General features: G+C 38.4%; 1 protein-coding gene across 3 annotated transcripts in view; it reads right to left on the reverse strand.

The window, feature by feature from the left end:
* Nucleotides 1-22,459, reverse strand: part of eys (eyes shut homolog) — a 165,181-nt gene that overhangs the window by 65,461 nt on the left and 77,261 nt on the right. For all 3 annotated transcript variants that reach the window (XM_034897346.1, XM_034897345.1, XM_034897347.1), the window contains 9 exons: nt 20,986-21,082; nt 20,414-20,521; nt 18,934-19,079; nt 11,871-12,042; nt 11,440-11,518; nt 10,475-10,674; nt 6,803-6,927; nt 5,352-5,476; nt 4,627-4,840 (listed from right to left, as the gene is read on the reverse strand). In XM_034897346.1, coding sequence (XP_034753237.1) covers nt 4,627-4,840; nt 5,352-5,476; nt 6,803-6,927; nt 10,475-10,674; nt 11,440-11,518; nt 11,871-12,042; nt 18,934-19,079; nt 20,414-20,521; nt 20,986-21,082 — 1,266 coding nt within the window. The remainder of the gene's footprint in view (nt 1-4,626; nt 4,841-5,351; nt 5,477-6,802; nt 6,928-10,474; nt 10,675-11,439; nt 11,519-11,870; nt 12,043-18,933; nt 19,080-20,413; nt 20,522-20,985; nt 21,083-22,459) is intronic.

Below are 22,459 nucleotides of genomic sequence, written 5' to 3' on the forward strand. Positions count from 1 at the left end.
TGGGATATTTCAGTAAAAGTTCCACTGCCCAACAGCTTATTGGGGGTAGTGACGCAGACAAGCTTAAAAGACTGCAATTGGAGCCAAGCATTAGGGGTGCTCATGCTCAATATATTTCTCATTTGAAGGAAGTGGTGCAATTTGTTGCAGAAAAGTCAAACCAGAGAGCCTGTTAAAATTAAAAGCATTCCTCGATGCACCTGTCTCATACTCTGTCTGTTCTTGTCTGAAAAATTCAATCATTACTCTAGAGAAATCAGTAAAGCTCCTTTAAAGTTGTTGCCATGATTAATCGGGCAGCCGCGAGTAAGACCTTTATCAATATTTGTTACACGTCAAGTCCTAATAGGCCAAACCCCCTTTGATCTGACAGTGGGACCCTTAGGGCATTTGGCAAACAAGCTAACCTAAATACCCACACTTTCTCCAAACAGCAATATGACCAATACCCGGCGGGAAATCCTCTGAAAAAAAAAGGAGAATTATTGGACGCAGACCTACTGTGATCTGTGAATTAATGAGTTTAAATGCACACAGCAACAACGCAGTGCTGTCTACTAATTCACTCCTGACAATGGGGTTTGCCAATGCTGATGATGGAAAATTACCCCTCAGAGACGAAGCTATTCATTCATTTTAAAGCCTTGTTTAGTCTGATGTAGTCTTTGATGCAGTCTGAGGTTGCTGCCAGGAGGCAGTATCACACCTCATTAGAAGTTTGCTTCAGTCTCTCCTTTACAGGCCTCTTGATTTTACCGCTACCGTAGATCCTCATACAAGAATGTCGTATCCACATCTTTAATAACTAGTTGGGCTTAACCATACTTCAGTGCAAACACAGCCCTGTGGAGAAAGGTCTGGCAACGTGAGACTAGGTGTAATCTCAATGAACACATTTCTGTACAATTGTAACTGTATCCTAACTTCTTTTCACTTTCACAATCAGTATTTTCTTTACGGCTTTAATAGGAAAGGAAAATTGCTAACACAATTCTGACCAAGGAGTTTGTCACTACTGTACTCTGTTCAAAAACCTGTATAGTTTCAATGGGGGGAAAAAAGTCATCACAGTGGGAATATTCCTTGATATAAATCTTTCGGATTAGATTTAATTAGAACCAGTCTTAATACATAATCCATAAAAAGAGGTGAGAATATTGATATTAGTCTTATTTAATGTAACTTAGAAAGGTGGAGCACAATGTTGCAGCACAGACCGTATGCAGATGTCAGAAAGCACAAGATATTCCACTAGAAAAAATATATTTGGAGAAATGTGGACTTATGAAGATAGACTTTGGGCGGTGAGATTTAATTGATACAGACTCAATGTCCCATTTATAAAAAGAAAAGAAAAAGAAAGGCAGGACATAAGGCCTATTTCATCCCTGATTTATAAGGTATGGTAATAGACTGACTGATGGAACTTGTCACAGGACAGAGATAAAATACTGCTGAGGATCATTCTTGGACACTTGCAATTTCAGAGCCCTGAGGGAAGCCAAAAGGTCATTCTGTACTGTACCTATAAAACTGGCAGAAAATGTCTTTTATTCAAGGTATTTGATGTAAGAAGATTTAGTTGAATATTATTATACTGCTGACATACACAGAGGAATAAACCCCTAAATATAATGTGGCTTTTTTCTAACCATATCCTTTTTGTCTGGTTTTAAAAATAACTGATGAAATGATTCCAACACACTGCATTGACAGTTACTGTACAGAAGAACAGAGGCCATAAACTGCAGCTGAAGTGACAAATTTAGACACTGCTTTTTCCATCTCGAGGAGCCTTTTTCTCATGAATATTCATAACTGTGCACATCATGCGGACGCCATCATGACTCACTTGCAAAGTTGTGTCCCTGAATATATCATAATGTTATGGGCAAACTATTTAGGAACTGTCAACTCAATCATAAACAAACATGCTAACACAAATTAGTGCTTCACAAAACAAATGCATACATGAAAATCTGAAGGTCACAAAGGTGGCTGCCATGAGACAGGTGCTGCATGCTTGAAAGGACCCTCTGGCTAACCTCTTACTCATCAAGTTGATTTTGAGAAGCTTAGGTAATTTCATTTCTGCCACACGTGGTAGCAACAGATAACAGCTTCACCTGTGCTGTGGTGATCACTCCAAGGAAAGTCAACCAAATCATGGCTTAGCTGCAGTAAGCCTCCCTCCACCAGCAGTGTCCTGTCTAGATTCCCATCAGCTCTCATATTGTAAAGCTAAAATGTTGTAGAGGTCAGCATTGAAAGTATAGTGATGACAAAAAAAAAAAAAAACAATCATCTCAATCAGTGGAATAAGGTTTCTTTTATTGTAGCAACTAGTTTTGGTGAATTGAACCAAATTCATTTTTAACTTTGAAATTTAATGTTTTAATAGTACCCAATCAGAATAACATTTTAACTAGCCCTTCTATGTTTAAATTCCCATTGACTTGGTATTTATCAAAGGTTGTGGAGCACTCTTAGGTTTAAAGGAGCACTGTCTGAGTCTATTTCAAGCAGCACCAGGGGCACTGCATGTGTTTAGATTGTGACCTAGTTAGATAAACTCGTGAGTTTCTGGGTCCTCTTACTTATTTACTATGCACGTATATGTGAATGTGTGAAGAGATGTTTTGGTGTGTAGATGCTTGGGTATGTTTTTCTTTCTTGTGTCTATATTTAACCCTCTCCAAACCAATGCAATATGCACTGGATGAGAGCTGGATCAGCTGCAGCGGGGCGGACTCCATTATGTTTGGCCCACAGTGATTTTCAGAGTGTCTCAATGAATTGTTTCAAGCTCGTCTGTGTTCAATTGGTCTGTTTTACAGCTCTGTGAACAGTTTCAAAGGTAGACAGACCTCATCTGTCAAGGAGTACCAATCTGTCCAGTGCTCCGAATTCCTCCTCTCACATAGATGACTGAATCCAATACCAATAACGTAGAACATATTGTGTCCGGTGTCTTTATTTTAGAGTTAAAGGATATAAAGCCATATACTGATTGGACTTATTGCGCTTTCAAATTCTTGTTCTCAAATAGAAATAGAAAATGCACTTTAGTGGTCGACACAACATTATATTTTAACAGGATTTTCTTTCACCACAGCTGCAAAAACTACAGCAATCTCTCAATCAAACCTAATACATCATCGCCCGCTCCGTTCCAAAGGCTCTAAAATCCCATTTGGAGTACCAGCACAGTGGGAGTTTTCTTTCATTTGAAACTGGCAAACCTTGTGCCACAAATACAGTATAATTGTGGGAAGGACAAGGTAAGGATAGCTTTGTAATTTGAAATATATATATATATATATATATATATATATATATATATATATATATACATAAATATATATATACACACACACACACACACACACACACACACACACACACACACACACACACACACTCTACTGGTCAAAAGTTTGGGTTCACTTTGAAATTTCCATTGCACTCCAGTATAGACAAAAAATACCAGCTGAGATCAGTTGCATTGCTTTTTTAACCAGGGCAGTAGTTTTCAGATTACATTATGCGCTTAAATAATAACTTAAATAAAACCCACTCGGAACTGCTGGTATTCTGTCTATAATGGAGTGGATTGGAAATTTGTAAGTGACCCCAAACTTTTGACCGGTAGTGTATATATTTTCCTCCCTGGTCCACCTTCACTATAAATTGATTGGTGTAATGGCTTATCAGTTTAAAAAATGTTGTGTCACTTTCTTGCACACATAATGTGAGTAGAAGCAATAGCATACTGTAGTAATGAGAGCTTCATTGAATGACTTAATTGAGAAACATCTATGTTGCCATTTTATTCATAATCATATTGATCTAAAGTTTGTCCTCGTACAGGAAACTTATCAAAAGTATTTAGAAACATCCAAAACACAGTTCAAAAAAGAGAAACTAATTTGAATTCATGCAAAATTGAAACTTCCTAAATGTATGCGGCCTTTGAAGTTCTACACGTATTTCACAATTAGGAACTGAGCTAAACTGCATTTAAGTCTGCTTAAAAGAGATCATTAGGATACTGCTGCATTCTGTACATGCCCAGTGGTAAACATATTTAGATCATTCAGTTAAAGAGATTTTTTTACTGGTTAAAAGCCAGCTCTGTGTCATCTTAGTGCCATATGACGCAAAACAACATCAAACTGCAAAACAACCAGATGATTCTAGCAAATCTCAAAGCACCAAAGGCAGCACCAAAAAGGGAAGCCACATATCGTTCCTTCGCACACAATGCCCACACTAAGATGACACAGAGCTAGTTTAAAACGAGAAAGTATTCCTTTAAGTTAACAGTGTAAATAAAATCAACTTACAGATATTTAATATAATTGAATAAATAGTGGTAAAAAAGTATCAAAAGTAAAATAACTCAATCCAGAGAAAAGAAGTGTTATTAGTATGCTGTAAAAATGTGTAAGCAACATTTTATTGTTGACGATGGATAAGGTGGAGCTACTGGCGGGTTATCTACTTCAGATACAAGTAGTTAGTTATGTTTTTTTAAATGTAAAATCCCAATCTGAAAAGTAACTTCAGCATTAATGGATTTACCCGACTGCATGCGCTTACATGCATGCACAGTGTGCTGTGTACCTGTGGATTGCTCAGCTGTGGATGTCGAGTTGAGTGTTGGCGTTGGCACCCTGCTTGTAGAGCCGCGAGTGGTGTTCTTGACTACAGTCGCCAAGGGAACAGCATCCGTAACAGGAGGCAGGCAGCTGACCTTGTTGATGCCATCTACACAAGAAAATGCTTCTGGACATGGATTCAACAGGCAATCATCATAGTTGCGCTCACAGTTCCTCCCCTGTGTATGGAAAATAAACAGCCTTCAGATGTGTCCTCTGCGATGCTAAATTGGATATAAAGTTTACAGCTTGAATAATTAAGTTAGCATTGAGTAAGGAACATAAGATTATGTAACAAAAATAAGGCTTAAAAAAACTACAGTAAAACCCATTTGATGGAAGATAGTTTCTGACTACTGACATCTTGAATTTAGGTTTTAATTTTAACGTGCAACATTAAGATAAAAAAATAAGTTTTGCTGTGTACATTGTTAATATAAAGTATTAGTAGTTGTAGTAAAAGAAAAGTCTAAACCTGCTATCTGAGAGAAAGTCATTCAATTTACCTGCCTTAAAAAGGGAATACATAAATTATATTCAGACTATAAAAAACAAGGAATGGTATGACACATTTTAAAAGTTCAGTAGATTAGTGCCAAAAGAGGACTCAATAGTTGGGTGCAAGAGGGTAAAGGGTAAAAAAAAAAAAGTAAACATATGGGAGATGGGGAATAAGGTGGGAAGCCTCACCACAAATCCAGGACGACAGAAACAGGTGTAGCCATAGCCTGGATCATTCTGAATGCATATTCCCTGGTTGCAGGGCCGTGGAAGGCACTCATTAATGTCATCCTCACAGTGAAGGCCTGTCCAACCTGCCAGGAACAAAAGCCCACAGAGTGCCGTGGTGAGCCCAGGCTCTCCCACTTCCACCCTCTGAAGTGAATATCAATCAGACTCTCCTACATTGATTTGCTTCTTTTTAGGTTCACACACATACAAAGACAAGAAAAGGCTTTCACTAAACAGTAAGATGCCACATGCATTTTAATGAGCAGAGGGCTACTATTGTTTTTATCAGTCTTTTTATAGTACTGTATGACTACAAATTTCTCCCTAGAGGAAAGTGGATGAATTTTGAATGAGGCACAGAAGCTATGCAGGCAATATGGTTACCTTTAGTGATGGAATGTAACTAAGTATAATTACTCAAGTACTGTACTTAAGTAAAAATTGAATGTAATTGTACTGTACTTGAGTTTTTTCTTTTTATGCCTCTTTCTACTTTTACTCCACTACATTACAGAGGGAGATATTGTACTTTTAACTCCACTACTTTAATCTGAGAGCTTTAGTTACTATTTACTTTACAAGTTAGTTTATAAAATACATTGATATACATACAGTACATTTAAATGAAACTACCCTCGTACTAATGATACTTGGCCAACAAGTACAGCTGAAATGAAGTGTTTTAACGCCCACGTTGACGCTTTTAAAAAAATGCTTTGTTTGATGCTTTGACAATGTTTTGACGCTTTTTTCATTTACAGTTTCTAAACTGTAAAGATTTTTCTGCATCGAGTACTTTCACTTTAGTACATTTAGTACATTTTCCTGATGACACTTACTTTTAATTCAGTAACACTTTTAAAGCAGGACTTTTACTTGTAACAGAGTATTTTTCCGTGTGGTATTATTATTTTTACTTTGTAAAGGATCTGAATACCTCTTCCTCCACTGGCTACGTTAAGTGAGACTTTACGTTACCCCTTTTCAATCCAATATGGGCATTTTTTAAGTATTAACATGATTTACATATGGTGTACTGTACTCTAATACTTATGGGGCACATTTAAGTGTTCCTATTCACAAATGTCTTGCCATGACATTGTCTTAGTAATCTTATTCCTGAGCCACAACGGTTTCCTATAACAAGTCTTAATAAAGGAAAAAATTACTTTAGTTGCCTCGTTTTAAATTAAACTGAGAAACGGAAATTTGACCTAGAACTTAAACAATGAGTCTCAATGAGTTATGCTTTTTGGAGTCTTATGACCCTAATGTTGTCACATGTAACACATTCCGTGCATTTTTATCGTCATTGTGTACTTTCAGCTTGAAATGAAAACCAATACAAATAATGTGGGAAAAAAAAAAGTAGTAAATTGAAAAACTCACAGGACGTCTGCATGACTCACCTGACCTGCAGTGGCAGACGTAGCTATTTATAAGATCTTGGCAAATGGCACCGTTGTGGCAGGGAACTGAGCAACATTCGTTAACATCCACTTCACAGAAATCCCCCATGAAACCTGGTGGACAGCTGAGAAAACATATCATATTTTAAATCTGTGAGACTGTTTTGCAGCGCTGTCACTTCCAACTGGTTGGTCTGACACACTGCATCTGTAAGAACAGCTAGCTATCATTTATCAGAAGAACATTTTAAGTCAGTTGTTGCATTGAATTTTAAATTTTTCTATTTAAAATAGACATCTGGAATCTTGAGAGACACAGTGACATCAGTAAAGCAGATATTAAACTGGAAAAGTGGGTAAAATTCAAACCAATGATTTAATTTATTATTATTATTTTTTAAAGGCACTACTTTTAGATAATGTATTATTTCAAGTCCTGTATAATATCCTTATAAAGAATCTGTGGAGACTTCAAAAAGTATCTGTTATCTAGTAAACCTGTCTTATTTTACAATAATCTACACCTACAGTGTAATAACCTACCTTCTGTTGAACTCAACAGTCATTCCTCAAACAGTGTCAATATAAGTGTGATGATTGTTATATTTCCATAACATATTGTCCTAACCTTCATTGCACTATACTTTATTTGAACAACTCATGTCTGTACATCCAGATGCTCCCCTTAAAAAAGGAATAGCAATGTGTTATTCACACTTACAAATTGTCAGGTAAATATTCATCATGAATCCAAAAAGTTAAGAGTACAAAGAAACAAAGTACTTAGGAGTGCTGGCACAGGATATTTTCATTCCACCTGAATGAAGTTCAGAGAAAACACTGTTCAGCATTGTTGATGTGGCCATATAATTGCTCTCAAACTAAGGGCCGTGCTTTTGTCCATAGTTAGATTAAATTAATATGGCCCTCGTGTTAATGTCATTAATGCTAATTCATTTCTTTGACAAAACCTCATCATGGCAAACAACACAAAAAAACTCACTACTAAAAACTCAACTTGAAACTAGAGACCTTATTTAAGAGGATGAGAATACATAATGGATTGATTCAGCAGTGCATGAATTCCACTGGCAAACAAAGCGGGAATATATATGGGTCGTAGCCTAATGGTTTACAGTTGTGGAGTTTGTGATTTGCAGGGGATAAGCTACACCTTGGAGCAAAGAGAGGTACCACGTTTCACCAAGTTTTGTAGGAGAGCAGTCATTTTCCAGATGGACAATGAGCCTGATCATGCATCAACGCTACCTGAGGCCAAAGGAAGACCAAGGTCTGCTGACTTGCATGGATTTCTAATTCACAGTCACCAGACCTTAAACCTGCTAAACATCTTTGGGAATATTTGACATCAGAAAAGTTGACAAAAGCAGAACAATGGGAGTAAAAACAATGCAGATACTCAGTTTTACAAAAAAACCTAGTTATTTTTGGTAGGATTGAGTAAATGCTTACCAACCCCTACTGTGTTTATGAGGCTGAAATCCCATTATTGGCAATTGGACTTTTGATGAGATCCGTGTGGCAGTGTTGAATCACGTAAGGGCCCTGACACACTAACCCAACGGCTGACTGTTGGCAGAAAAGGCTGTTGGACTTACTGCGTCCCCGAGTTGGCCAAAAAAATGCCAATTCCGAAGTCTTATAAATTTGACCAATTTACATGTGAAACTCCCCAATGTTTGGGTACTGACCTTTAACTAAGCCCTGCGGCACATGTGCAGTTTCAAAAAAAGTGCCTCGGAACACACCAAAGGCTGATGATGGGATGAACGCGTCAAGTGGGTCTGGTTTCTCCGGAAATTCAAAGCCAGACTGTTACAGCTTGTTTAGAATAAGATCTCATAATTTACTGAAATAGTTCACTGAAACATGTTTCGGAAAACATTTTAAGCGAGAAATAGGCCATGTAGTTGCTGAAGCTGTCTTCTTTTCAGATTTTTGTTAGATTTTGAGAGAATCAAGTCACGCTGATCCCACATGTCATTTTCGGGTTAGCACTCGTTGAGCCCGACTGCCAGCAGTGCGCGCCTTCTGACAGAGCATATCAGGTCAACCAAAAGGAAGGCCGCTGGACCCTCCGATGGACGATGGCACGGAACACACCAAACAGACTCGAGTCACTGACATCGTCACAGTGTCCAACGGACGATTATTGGGTTAGTGTGTCACCGCCATAACACGACATTGTCAGGAAACTGGCAAAAGGTGCATGCATAACCTCTTGACTGACCACCACAATAGAGAGAGAATGAAGTGGTTTTGAGGCCATTTGATGTACAGGTGTGAAATTGAATGTGTATCACTTCACACATTACATGCAGATACCACAACACTGTATTTCATGTACTGCAGATGAGATCTGACCAAGAAACTAGTGCATGACTGATTTGCATGACTGATTTTCTATTTTAGGCAATTAGTTTATGTGCTAGCCGGAACAAAACCCTCTCCATTCAAATGAAACAAATATGTGAATGTACAAAACATGCTTGCCTCTGAAGCATATATTTTAATGTGATCCCAGTCTGTGATGTAAATGTAAACTAGAAGATAAGAAGGTAGCCGTCTCCACCAAAAACACAAGACTGGAACCTACTGTCACTCAAACACATCAGTCTGTACCATACCACAAAACATTTAAATTGATATCCAAATTCAGCAAAATAATCATCTCTTCTGGAAGGTGCACACAAAGCACAATCATGTTGCAAATCAGCAGGACACTAAAGGACATTGTTTTTCCTTACTGTGCATATTTATCTGTGAATGCACAAAATATACTACATTTCCTCCTTGTAATATATACAAAAATTCACTTACAACAAAGTAAACATCGTAAAAAATAATGTGCTGAGGCAGTAGGCAGTCTAGTGCATCAATAACAGCATAAAGTGCACCAATCTATTTGGAGTTGTGGTAGTCTAGGATATATTAGATCATGACACTGAGTATATAGAAGCACAAGGTTAGACAATGTAATTAACTGTATGGCATCCAGGGAGCTGCTGTGTCAAATCTGCACACACTTACTACATACACCTTGTATTCAGATACACTTTATCACACAGGGGAGAGAATGTCAGCAATTAAAAAACGATGCTTCACTTGCAACCAACCAGGAGTACTGCTAGTGTCCTATGAATACACAGTTATACTCACAAGAAAGGTGCATTCAAGCACAATATGTATTTTATGTTGGAGACAAGGACAAAGCCCAGTTCACCAACACCAATTATAACATAAGAGGATGCAAATTCAGAAATCTTATAAATTAGACCAGTTTACATGTGAAACTCCCCAATGTTTGGCTACTGACGTTTCATTTGGCAGTTTACAATGATGACTGTAGCACATTTGTCATTCACAATTTTTTAAAACAACAGATCCTTGATTCAGACAGAAGTAGACAAAATGTGGTAAGCTAGTAAGCAAAACATTGCAGCTAATGCTAGAACAGATAAACATACACTTTTGCTGTTGCTGTTTGGCTTGTCGTGCCTTGTTACATTATATTTAAGCTATCTGTCCAGGCTGCACTCAGCAGAGCAATGTTCCCATCAACTCATATCATTATATGACTCCAGCCAGGAACAATTTGTCTTTATCATTACATCAAAGCAATAGAATACTTTTAACAGTAGACCAACTCACCTGCATGTAAAGTTTGATCCCTCACCGTCAAGGCAGGTGGCTCCATTGAAACACAGTGAGACATTAAAAGTGGCGTCTTTGCAGACGTCTATATCGTTCTCACAAGTTTTTCCTGTGTAACCATCCTGACAGAAGCATGCATATTTATCAACGAGATCCACACATGATCCTCCATGCAAACAGGAACTGAAAGCACAGTCCTGGAAATGAAAAGACAAAAGCACTTTACCAATGCATACTACAAGTAAATATTCTTGACAGATTTAACCACACAAGGCATAATTCTGTGGTTAAAAATAGAAAGATCACAACTTTTGTTTAATTAATTGTTTAAAGCAGATTATCAGATTATCCAATGAACTAAATGCTCACAGACAGAGACCTGTTAGCAACACATGTTTTATCTCAGGAGTCCAGCATAACCTGTGGTTTAAATCAATTAGGCAGACTAAGCAATTACTTTTCATCAGGTGTTTGTACAATGCATGCATGATCCTGGTAGTTGAATTGATGCATCTTGTAGAAAAATTGATAGTCTTAGTGACACCAAAGTAAGTAAAGATGAATTATATTGCACTTTTCACAGATAAAAATCACAAAGTGCTTTACAATAAATTGGAATATGATAAATGGAAGACATAAGAATACAAAGAAAACATAAGTACATAAAATCAGACAGATAAATCCCTAGATAAAAGCCCTTGTCTAACTAAAAGCCTGTTTGAATAGCCAAGTCTTCAACTGCTTTTGAAAAATTAGTACATTTGAACAATGTAAAGAGTGCGGCAGAGCATTCCACAGCCTAGGAGCCATTGCCTGAAAAGATCGATCTCCTCTGGTTTTGAAATGAGTGCGGGAGACCACTAAAAAAATCTGACCTGATGACCTACGACACCACCACACAAATTGTCCAGACATTCCCTTTGAACATGCAGCAGCTTTACGATTAATGAAGTTCAACTCACGTCAATGTTTGTTTCACATCTGCTTCCAGTCCATCCAGATTCACAAAGACAAGAGTATGAATACACTCCATCTTCACACCTGACAAGACCACAACAGATTGGGGTTAGAATTTATTTATCCAAACTATTCTACGGTATGAAATAAACCAAAACCCATTTGTATCTGCAGGTCTTTTGCTGTATAGTTCATGCAGAATCCTTAGAGAGAGCTATAATCTTTTGAACAAATAAGTATTTCCCCTTGAACGGAATTAATGACTGTAATTTGGAGACCACTGAGACAACCTGTAAGCACGTCACATTAGATCCTTACAACATGTGACACATGTCTGCACTTGCTGTGCTGGCAAGGAGTGTAATTAAAAATAATTCAATGCAACTTCTGCAGTGCATTTGCAGTCGGTTTTAAATGAGGGTGAAAAAATCGGTACCTCCCATGAAGACAAGGCTCTGACATGCATTCGTCAATGTTGGTTTCACAGTGGAGCCCAATGAAGCCATCAGGACACATGCAGGTGTATCGATTATGCGCATCAATACATTTCCCACGATTTCGGCACGGGTTTGAAACACACTCATCAATGTTAACTTCACACCATGGCCCTGGGAAATGAAGCATACTTTAGTAAGAAATTACATATTCAACAATGTAATAAGAAAAATATCAGTTTAGTACATTGTCTTTACATTAAATTAACAAACAACCTGAGTTTTGATAATTCTGTACAAGTCTGCAACTGTGTTTTGGATCTCTGGAGACATCTATGCACATACTTGGGGACATGGTCCCATTTTCACACCATCTTTTTTTGTTAGACAAACAGAGGAATAAACTGTACTGGCTATGTTTACTGCAACGAGGGAATATGTTCACAAAAGGCATCAGTATGGCTCTTTCATGTTTTTAATAGTTTCTGGATGCAGTGGAGGTCTGAGGCAGAGATAATCTACTGTATATCAGGCTGAGGCTACAAAGACTTGTCAGAATGAAGTTATTGTTGTTGGTATTGATGGTTGTCTTTTCATGGGAATTGTTGATCATCATAAAAAAAATTACAAAAAAGTAAAACCTTTAATGGTAACCATGCGGTAAACATGCGGTTGTCAAGCATGCAACGAGAACATGAACAACTGTGTATCCCATTGACTATTTTAACTGCTTTGTCAGCATCCTTCATTTCTTCATTTTTCAATAGATCTAAAGGATGTGATTCACATCAAGGTCAAACTACCTACTTTTCTTTTTCTGAAAATAAGGTATTTTTGAGATTGCATTGTAACTGTGATCTTTATCATGACTAATTCTGACTCTAAAGCAGAGGAAATCGTGAGGTTGTACTATCTTCAAGCAATCTGGATGAATTTAAAGCTGCTCGAGGCCATTTTTTGGCACAAACTTGCACTAAAGAACATCTCATCTATTAGAACTGCTCCTTTCTGCCCAATGGAAATTCTAGCAGCAAGTCTGTACATTTCTCCGTCAACTGAGAGCGAAACCTAAGGGACCATACAGGACACGTTTTAGCCTGACAAGTACACATTTGTACAGCATTCTTTAGAATATTATAGTTATGAAAATGTTAAGTATACAATTTGTAGATAAATGCAAAGCCATCAGTATAGTCATTTTAGATCAAACAGCATACAGTGTCCAGATTAAGCAGCCTCAACAGCATGACATGTTTTTACTGTCTGGTCTCTTTGGTAACCTTTGAAATAAAGTGATCACAGACTGGCTGGGATGATAAACACAAGCGTGCTGAGAGTTACTGAGTAGTTAACTTATATTGCATCACCTCGAGTTACCTCTTGTTTACATATTATTCCAATATTATTGAACATCCCTTGAATGTTTTTAATGAAATGGGTTTTCTATGAATAAACATGTTTTACCAAGACAGCCCCTCCACACCCAGAGCTTTCAGCATTTCTGGAAGGATCTTATCAATCCCTGAGGCTTTGCCACTGTGGAGTTGTTTAACTACCTCAGCGACTTCCCATGGGCCCACCACCTGTGGAAGGAACCGCTGGGGTTCGGGTGCGCTGCCACATGTGTGGCGGTGAAGGTCAGGGGCCTCGACGGACCAGACACGGGCTGCAAAGGCTGGCTCTGGGGACGTGGAATATCACCTCTCTGTGGGGGAAGGAGCCGAAGCTAGTGCGGGAGGTGGAGCGCTACCAGTTAGATCTGGTGGGGCTTACGTCTACGCACAGTCTCGGTTCTGAAACCATACTCCTGGATACGGGTTGAACTCGTTCCTACCCTGGAGTTGCCCAGGGTGTGAGGCGCCTGGCGGGTGTGGGGATACTCTCAAGCCCCCGGATGAGCGCCACTGCGTTGGAGTTAAGCCGGGTGGACGAGTGGGTTGCCTCCCTATGCCTGCGGGTGATGGAGGTGGGGAAACTCTGACTGTTGTTTGTGCAAACAAGACCTTGGGGTATTCAGCCTTCTGGGAGACCTTGAATGGAGTCCTGTATGGGGCTCCAGTGGGGGACTCCATAATTCGGCTGAGGGATTTCAACGCACACCTGGGCAAGGATGGAGATACATAGAGAGGCGTGCTTGGGAGGAACGGCCTCCCTGATCTAAACCAGAGTGGTTATTTGTTGTTGGATTTCTGTGCTAGTCATGGATTATCTATAACAAACACCATGTTCAAACATAGGGATGCTCATAAGTGTATGTGGTACCAGAGCACTCTAGGCCGAAGCTCAGTAGTCAATTTCATAATCATTTCATCTGATCTGAGGCCGTATGTTTTGGACACTCGGGTGAAGAGAGGTGCAGAGCTGTCAACTGATCACTATCTGGTGGTGAGTTGGGTCAGGGGGTGGGGGAAGACTCTGGACAGACCTGGTAAGCCCAAACGGGTAGTGCAGCTATATTGGGAACGTCTGGAGGAGGCCCCTTTTCGACAGGCTTTCAACTCACAACTCCCGCAGAGCTTTTCGTGCATCCCTGTTGAGGCTGGGGGCATTGAACCTGAGTGGACAATGTTCAAAGTTTACATTGCTAAAGCTGTGGTGGAGAGCTGTAGTCTTAGGGTCTTAGGTGCCTTAAGGGGCGGTAAGCTGCTAAAACCCCATTCTAACACAGACTGCTACCATATATTAAAACGTTGGCGCACCAATCTAAATCTAAAAACAGAACTTGATGAATCAATTTTTGATAAACAGAAAAAAGAATTCTGAACAATTGTGATTTGATAAATCATTTAAGTAGCTATACAAAAATACCATACTGGAATATAAGCATTTGTGGCTTTTTTTTAAAAGAAATGTGTGACTTCAAAATGAATTGGTCTGTTGGTTCAATAAAATGAGCATATTGACTTTGAATTTGCCTTGGGCTCTGGCAAAATGCACATTTTTAGTGATTTTATGAAGAATCAATTAATTTCAGAATTAAACAGATTAATGGATCATACAAATAACTGTTAGTTGTAGCAATAACCTAAACAATAACTCGTGGTTACATCTTCAGTTTAAATTCAACAAAAACTTGCGGTTGTGTTGAATTTAAGTGATAATCCACTGTCTTTGTTCTACTGATAGTAGAGTGCTAATAGAAAGTGTAGTTCAGTACTGACAGCTGATGTAATTAAATTGTTTTCGTACAAAAGTGAACAAATTAACCAAATACAAACTATTAACATAAAGATGCATGGGGGGGACTCTCGCTCACCAAGTAAGAGCGTTCAGCCACGTTGGGTGAGTCCTGCAGAGGCTGCAGGTTCAAATCCGACCTGCAGCCTTTTGCTGCGTGTCATCCCCCATCTCTCTCCCCTATATGAACTGAAATGAATATATCTATCTATCTATCTATCTATCTATCTATCTATCTATCTATCTATATATATATATATATATCTATATATATATCTATATATATATATATATATATATATATATATATATATATATATATATATATATATATATATATACACATACACACATATATACACATACACACATATATTCAATTCAGTTCAGTTCAGTTTATTCTTTGTCCCGGAAGGGCAATTTGTTTGCAGCACAACGACATCACATGAGAATATACACAAACCACACAACAATTTACACAATAAAACAGCAATAAAGACATCAGCTGAGTTTAAGAATGAATAGTTGCAGAGATGTGTCATAATGAGAGTAAAAAGAAGAACTACAAAAGTCAAAAAATAGATAATGTTAATAAAGATAAATAGATAAATAAATCAATAAGTAAATAAATACAGGGGTCAGATGGAGGCTGAAGTTCCAGAGGTAAATATCTCAAAATCTGGGCAAATAAAACCAAAGTTACCTGACACTTTAAAGTGCTTTACACTGAGTCAAAAAAAATCAAAATGAACTAAATTAATCAGAAAAAAAGTTTGTCAAATAAAATTACATGATATATATGAGACCAAGCCACTAAAAGAGCGGTGTATGTACCCAAGGACCCAGTGAAATGCAGTGCTGAACTAATACAAAAGTGTGCTGCATACTGTACACACTGTAAAATTCTTTCAGCTGTGCCTAGACAGAATCATTTCTCATAAGGCACAATGTACTCAGATGTTCTGACTCAAAGAGAACACATGAATTATCCTAAAAACAACGTATATCTTTACTGTCCATCAGCCACATCTAAAAATAACTGAGGATTCATTAAGTCAGCTTTACTTATACAGTTGATGATATTCATCATTCCGCAGACCGAAAAAAAAAGATAAGAAGAGAAATGAAGGGGAGGGGAGCGTTCATGCTGTGAAGTAAATCTCCCTTCTGCCAACAAATCAGAACACAGTGATGACTGTTTATAGTATCCAATTTATAGCAGGTGCTGTCCATTTGCTGAGGAATAGAGGGATACAAAATAATGACTGACCCATCGTTAATCATTTGGTTGTTACAGATGTAAACAAACATAGTGACAACTGTTGCAAAAAAATATTTCTTGCCTCCTGTGTTTTACCATGAAAGAATAAATAAACCGTCCTTAGTGTACACAAAAACAATCATCGTGTTCTCTCATTACAGAATGTAAAACAGCTCCTTTCTTGTGCCAAACTAATAACTTGTCTCATTTAGCTAAAAGGAAAGCCATATTGCAACTGTAAAATTCACAGTTTATGACTACAGAGGTTAAAAACAGTGCCTCAACCCAAAATAACAGAAATAACAGAACAATAACAGAAATAACAGAAAGGTGCAACAGAAAATGCACTATGGAGGATGTATTAAAGATGCGTGATGAGAGAAATGAAGCGATATGTAAAAAATCTCTTGTTCATTAAACATGCACATTATTATGACACTTCGATCATATTACCCATAGCCTGATGCTCACATTTTGTATTTTGATGTTTTTTATTTAGGTCAGAAGTCATTAAATACTTCAGTTTCTGGGCTGGTATTTTGCACCCAATCTAAAACATTAAGAGAACTGAATTATGAATGAGATATGGGATTAGACAATGAATATTTAATGCTTCAGACTGGTCAATAAGTGTCTGAAATAACTTTTAAAATTGGAATACGTAATAAGTACCAAAAACATATGTTTAAGTAACTTACTAACTCATGGTAGCAAGAACTGTTTTAGTCTTCAATTGATACAATAAGTAAATTCCATTATTCCAGTTTCATTAAATGTACAATGTATCTCTAAAGCAACAGATATCTGCAGAGGCTAAGTCACAAAGATAGAAATAATGACCAAATATAATTAATCAACTTCACCCAGCAATAGACTGAATTTACTGAAGCCTTAATAGAAAGCAGCATTGCCCGGGCCAGAACATCATCTTCTGACAATGTGCTGACTGAGGAAGCTGCCTCAATGTGCTGATTGCACTCTACCATCACTCAAGGGAACATGCTCCTTAATGATGGGTGAAGAAGAGAAAACAGAAGGTGACAAATAGTGTGCTTAAACCGTGATTTATATAAAAACAATTACCCATTCATCATATAGCTGTAATGACTTTTGACCTCAGTACAGAGCACAGCGCCTACAGTATGTGCAGATAAATAATACATTAGTGGAATTGCAGTGCCTTTTAGACAAAACACCCTAAATAATGATCAGAGAGCTGAGATCTTGGCAACTGCCAAGACTATCTTACAGTGTGAGAAAGGGCAGGCTTTCTAGGGATAAAGATAAAAAAGTTATATTTAATCTTAATGTCTAGCCTCAAAGTGAGTCATAGAAACTTTTAGAAATGAATTTTTTTTTATAAAAAAACATAGCTTAAAATAGAGTTATTGGTCTGAGCATTTATAAAACACAAAAAACATCTACTTAAAATAATGCACTGACTCACTGACCAACCACTAAGAAAATTCAATATGAATAGATGCAGGCGGGAATGAAGTGTCATTATATCTTAGTCACATCACTGAAAGTGAGTATGTATAGCACACGGCTGATTTATTAGTAAGCAGCTTCAGCTGTTACAGTCAAAATGAATGTTGGCATTCAATATGCGAAAAAACACCTTTGACTACCTTGATGGCTGAAGCAAATAATATGATAATACCATCAGGTGACACAATGAGTTACCATATTCCAGTAATAGAGGAGATGACAAATGATACCACCAAAGCAAAATAACTTTTCAATCAATTCCAATCAGGCTTCACAAACATGATTTGATGAAACAACTTAAGATTGCAAATTTACTATCAGAGTAGATAAAAAAAAGTCACACAGCTACAGTAGCCCCACCAACCCGTTTGTGTTTTTGTGAAAAGTTGCATTGCATTTGTATGTGTTACTAGTGCAAATATTTTGTATAAGTTCTAGTTTGTTTGAGCCGATCCAAACTGTATCCTCTGGCCGCTCGCTCTCTTGGGGAACCCTGTTTCCTCAGATGAGCTTAGAGCAACAGAAAAAGTAATGACTTGTACTATGCTGTTCGTAGGCCTAATAATAAAAGCTGCTTCTGTGGGAATTGGGCCATGTGTGTCAGGTTTGGCTCTCCAGAGTAGCAATACCTCAGAGATTTGCCCCCCCCCCCCCTCTCAACTGTGTAAGAATAAATTGATGATACAATGTGGAAGACAAATGAAATTAATCTTCCCAGTACCTGACAGGAATCGGCTTTAGATAGTGCACACTCACATATACACACACATGCAATAAAATGGCTGGATATCAGTTTGAGTGGAAAATAAGACAAATGGATTGAAGTAAAACAACAATAGCGCTCTGAGACCAAAGAGGCCGATGAAATGAAATAAAGGCAACTAACAGATACTGAGATGTTTTCATCAGATAAAACAGGTGACATGAATGTATCTCTTGTTAGCTTTACTGAAAGACAGGCACTGTATCTTGCATAGGCAGACAGACTAATTAAAAGCAGGTATAGTGTGGCAGTTTTTTTACACTAAGCCAGATCTGTGTCAGACTTGCTTCAATAGTGTGCAACCACAGCAGCCTTGAGAAGCTTTTTAGACTCTCCTATTGATCTTCATGTCACCTGAGGGCAAAAGAGCTACCTGAGTATCCAGGGCGACAGACACATTTGAAGACCCCGGGTGTGTTGATACAGATGCCCTCGTGTAGGCAAGGTGAAACTTCACACTCATTTACATCCAGGTCACACAGCGTTCCATAATAACCAGGAGGGCAAATGCAGCGGAACCTGAGGAAGATGTGAGAACACTCAATCATTAGGAAATAAAGTGAAATCCAGTAAAGAACAGTGTGTCAGACAGTAATTACAGCATACGTTGATTTGTGTTTAATTTAGTTCTTACTGTAACTTCCAGCAAATAAAAGCACACACTCCTGCAGAAGGCTAAAACAGGACATGTGTCCCAAACAAACCAAGTCAAACAAAGGTGCATAATAAGACCCATTTTACTCAATTCAAATCCCTCACTGCAGCTGTCGGTGGGTCTAATACCTGACCACACAACTCAGAGGAGATGCTTATCCTGTTTGCAAGTCAGATAATCAGACGACATGTAATTAGAAACCTCTGGGCTAAAATCTAAACTACATCTTTTGATTAGTTAGACATAATCTTTCTTCAGTAGCCCAATTACATAACATCATCACATTTCTGTCATATGCTAAATGGTATTTGTTATTCCACAAAGGAACTGAGCTACCTAATTATGTCAACTCTAAAGCCTGACTTGATCTGAGACACATCTGTCAAAACAATTAACATTTTCTTTATTGCCTTCCGTTACACAAGACAGTTACATGTCTGTAACAGTCTGCTAGTCACAATTAGTTCATGTGTTCATGTGTTTGTATCAACTGAACATACAGAAATGAGACCAAATAACGCACCTTTTACAGAGTCAAACTCAAAGTATATAATGAAAAGAAAAAAGACAGCAAGAGCTCAGAGAGTACACCGTGGAGTCTGATTCATCACCCCAGTACGGATGGACTTGTTGGGTCAGGGAGACAGAGGAAGTGGCGTGTGCAGTGTTTGTTGTGGCCAGCGAGGTTAAAACACACCTGATGTGAACTCCCTGGACTATGCAATCAGGGGAGCGCTCTGAGGAGGGCCAGGTCACTTGGGAGCGGAATGACGGGAGACAAACTGGAGACAAACCATTTAGGACTCAAATTGGCCCTGGGACTTTGCTACCCATCTGTCCGACTAAGCCTGGAAGCCCCGGGGCTCCCATTAAGCACAGCAGAGAGAAGCACCAGTGGAGTAAATCCCAATCTAGATACATGTGATATGTTCCCGCTGAATTCGCTCTCTGTCTTTAGAATAGCAGCTTATGTGTGTCAAGGATGAAGACAGGCTTGTTATATAAACCGGAACACTTTGAAGAGGGGCATCACAACCTTGTGTGGTTTCTTCGCTTTTGTTCGTTCTCCTTTTAAAACCAATGCAGGAAATGAATGCTGCCTGGCCTTAACCGATATGGACAATTTATTTTTAAACGCACTGTGAATGAAGGCTAAGGAGCAAAGTCTGAGCAAAGGAGGAGCTATATTCCTACTCACTTGTTCACAAGGTCTTGACAAATGGCAGAGTTGTGGCAGGGGCTAGAGCTGCACTCATTGATGTCTTCCTCACAGTTAAGGCCGGAAAATCCTATCTTGCAATCACAGCTGGGTAGGAAAATTCATTAATATTGATATTTTGTCTCAGATGGAAAAAGGATCTATTTGTGTCCTGGCAAAGGCACAGAGAGGAATATCTATAGAAATGTAATGATGATATGGTACACATCCTATTTAATCTGATTACACATACTATACAGTACAGTGACATGAACATGGATTTTGACTGTTAAACCAAGGGCTTTATGGCACAAGCAATTAAGACAGATAGTTTTTGTTAACAATTTGACCTATTTCCATCCTAAAATGATACATTTATCCAAAAAGGGCATGAGCATCGGAGCAAATCTATTAACTCAGTGTATCAAAATTATATATCAAAAAGTTTAATGGGCTGAAATACTTATGGAAGGAATGCAAGTTTCTGATACTCTGGATTTAAAGTCACTAGATACCCTGACATTTTCTGGCCACTAAGAAATGAAAAGCGGGTTATGGATAACACTTTTTACCTGTAACTGTTGACCCGGTCCACACAGTCGCCCTGGTTTTGGCATGGATTTGAGCTACACTCATTGGTGTCAATTTCACACCAACTTCCTTCAAATCCTGCAAGATAGATGAGATGGTCATGGCTCAGGAAACCCCACTACATCCTGAAAAACGTCAGGGCCTATGAGAACAAAGACCCCAGTGAATGCCATTTTAATGGAACTAGTAGCCCCTGTAGCATATCTCATCTCCCAGCTCTCAGCACTCACTGTTTCCCCTTTGAGAGTGTGTAAGTCTAATAATACTTTAGTGCCACAGACAGATTGGTCTGAGGGTTAGTGGTTTGAGGTTTGGGTGGTGTGTTGCTGTGTGCACCAACGTGCATATATGTGTGTGAGAGGAATCGAGCAAGTGTGTATGGGGGGGAGGGGGGCATCTTGTTAAGTTAGGGTAAGAGGGTGAGGGTAAGAGGGTGAGGCTAAACCCAAGAGCTATTTTGCCCTCGTTCATTAGAGGGTTGAGGGGCAGGATGGCTAAGCAGATCAGCATTGGTGTTTTATTGTACTTTTGAAGGCAGCCTGGGAGCTTGTTCCGCCAGTCCGAGGTATTCCTCTGGTGCTTGGTCTGGTCCATATGAGGAGTTTCTGCTGAACAAGTCAAACTAAATATGGTAGGTTTATGAAGTAAAACTGAATAAAAGAAGAATAAATGAAAACACTAATTGTGTAAGCAACTGAAAATCAGATTTTGATTTGATTGATTTTTTGAAAACAAAGGCGGCAGAGGCAGTTAAATACTAAGATGTTGGTTACATTATAGTACATTATTCAACATTTTCAATATATTAAGATTGTATTTACTGATTAGTACATGATTACCATGTATTAGGTTAGCCATTTTTTTGTTGTCATTACAAACAGAAGAAAACCAAACAGATGGCAGACAATTATACAATAATAATAAAACGTACATATAGAACATAAAATTTGCAGAGTGCAGATTGATGCAGCAAATGTTAGCTTTTATTCTATTATTTCTGGCTTGCTATTCAGACAGTACAAATCATAAAATGTTAAATAGAAAATGGCAGAACAACAGAGCGTAGCTCTCACTGTTCATTTGTTATCAGCTGAATAAACAATATTGTATATGATTGTGTTTAAAAGGCAGAAAGAACAATTTTCAATACACCTAGAATGACGCTAATGAAAAAAAGGTACGACAGTGACACTGACACAGCTCTTTGCATCTTGGGACGCAGGAATGAGAGGGAATCCATGAGACCACAGAGAACACAGAGCATCTGGTGAATTATGGGACAGCACAGGTTTCCCAAGCTGGTCTGTCAGTCAAAGCAATGGTGGAACACCTCAGGGACTATTTCGAATGTCACCGCAATGTAATGCATCTTCTGCCACTGAGCAGTGACTGGAGGCTCCTCTTTGACAGAGTACAGAGAGGGATACCCAAGGCGTGTGCATACGTAGTCTCTCC

Source organism: Etheostoma cragini, chromosome 17, assembly GCF_013103735.1.
Source record: "Etheostoma cragini isolate CJK2018 chromosome 17, CSU_Ecrag_1.0, whole genome shotgun sequence".
Lineage (NCBI taxonomy): Eukaryota > Metazoa > Chordata > Actinopteri > Perciformes > Percidae > Etheostoma > Etheostoma cragini.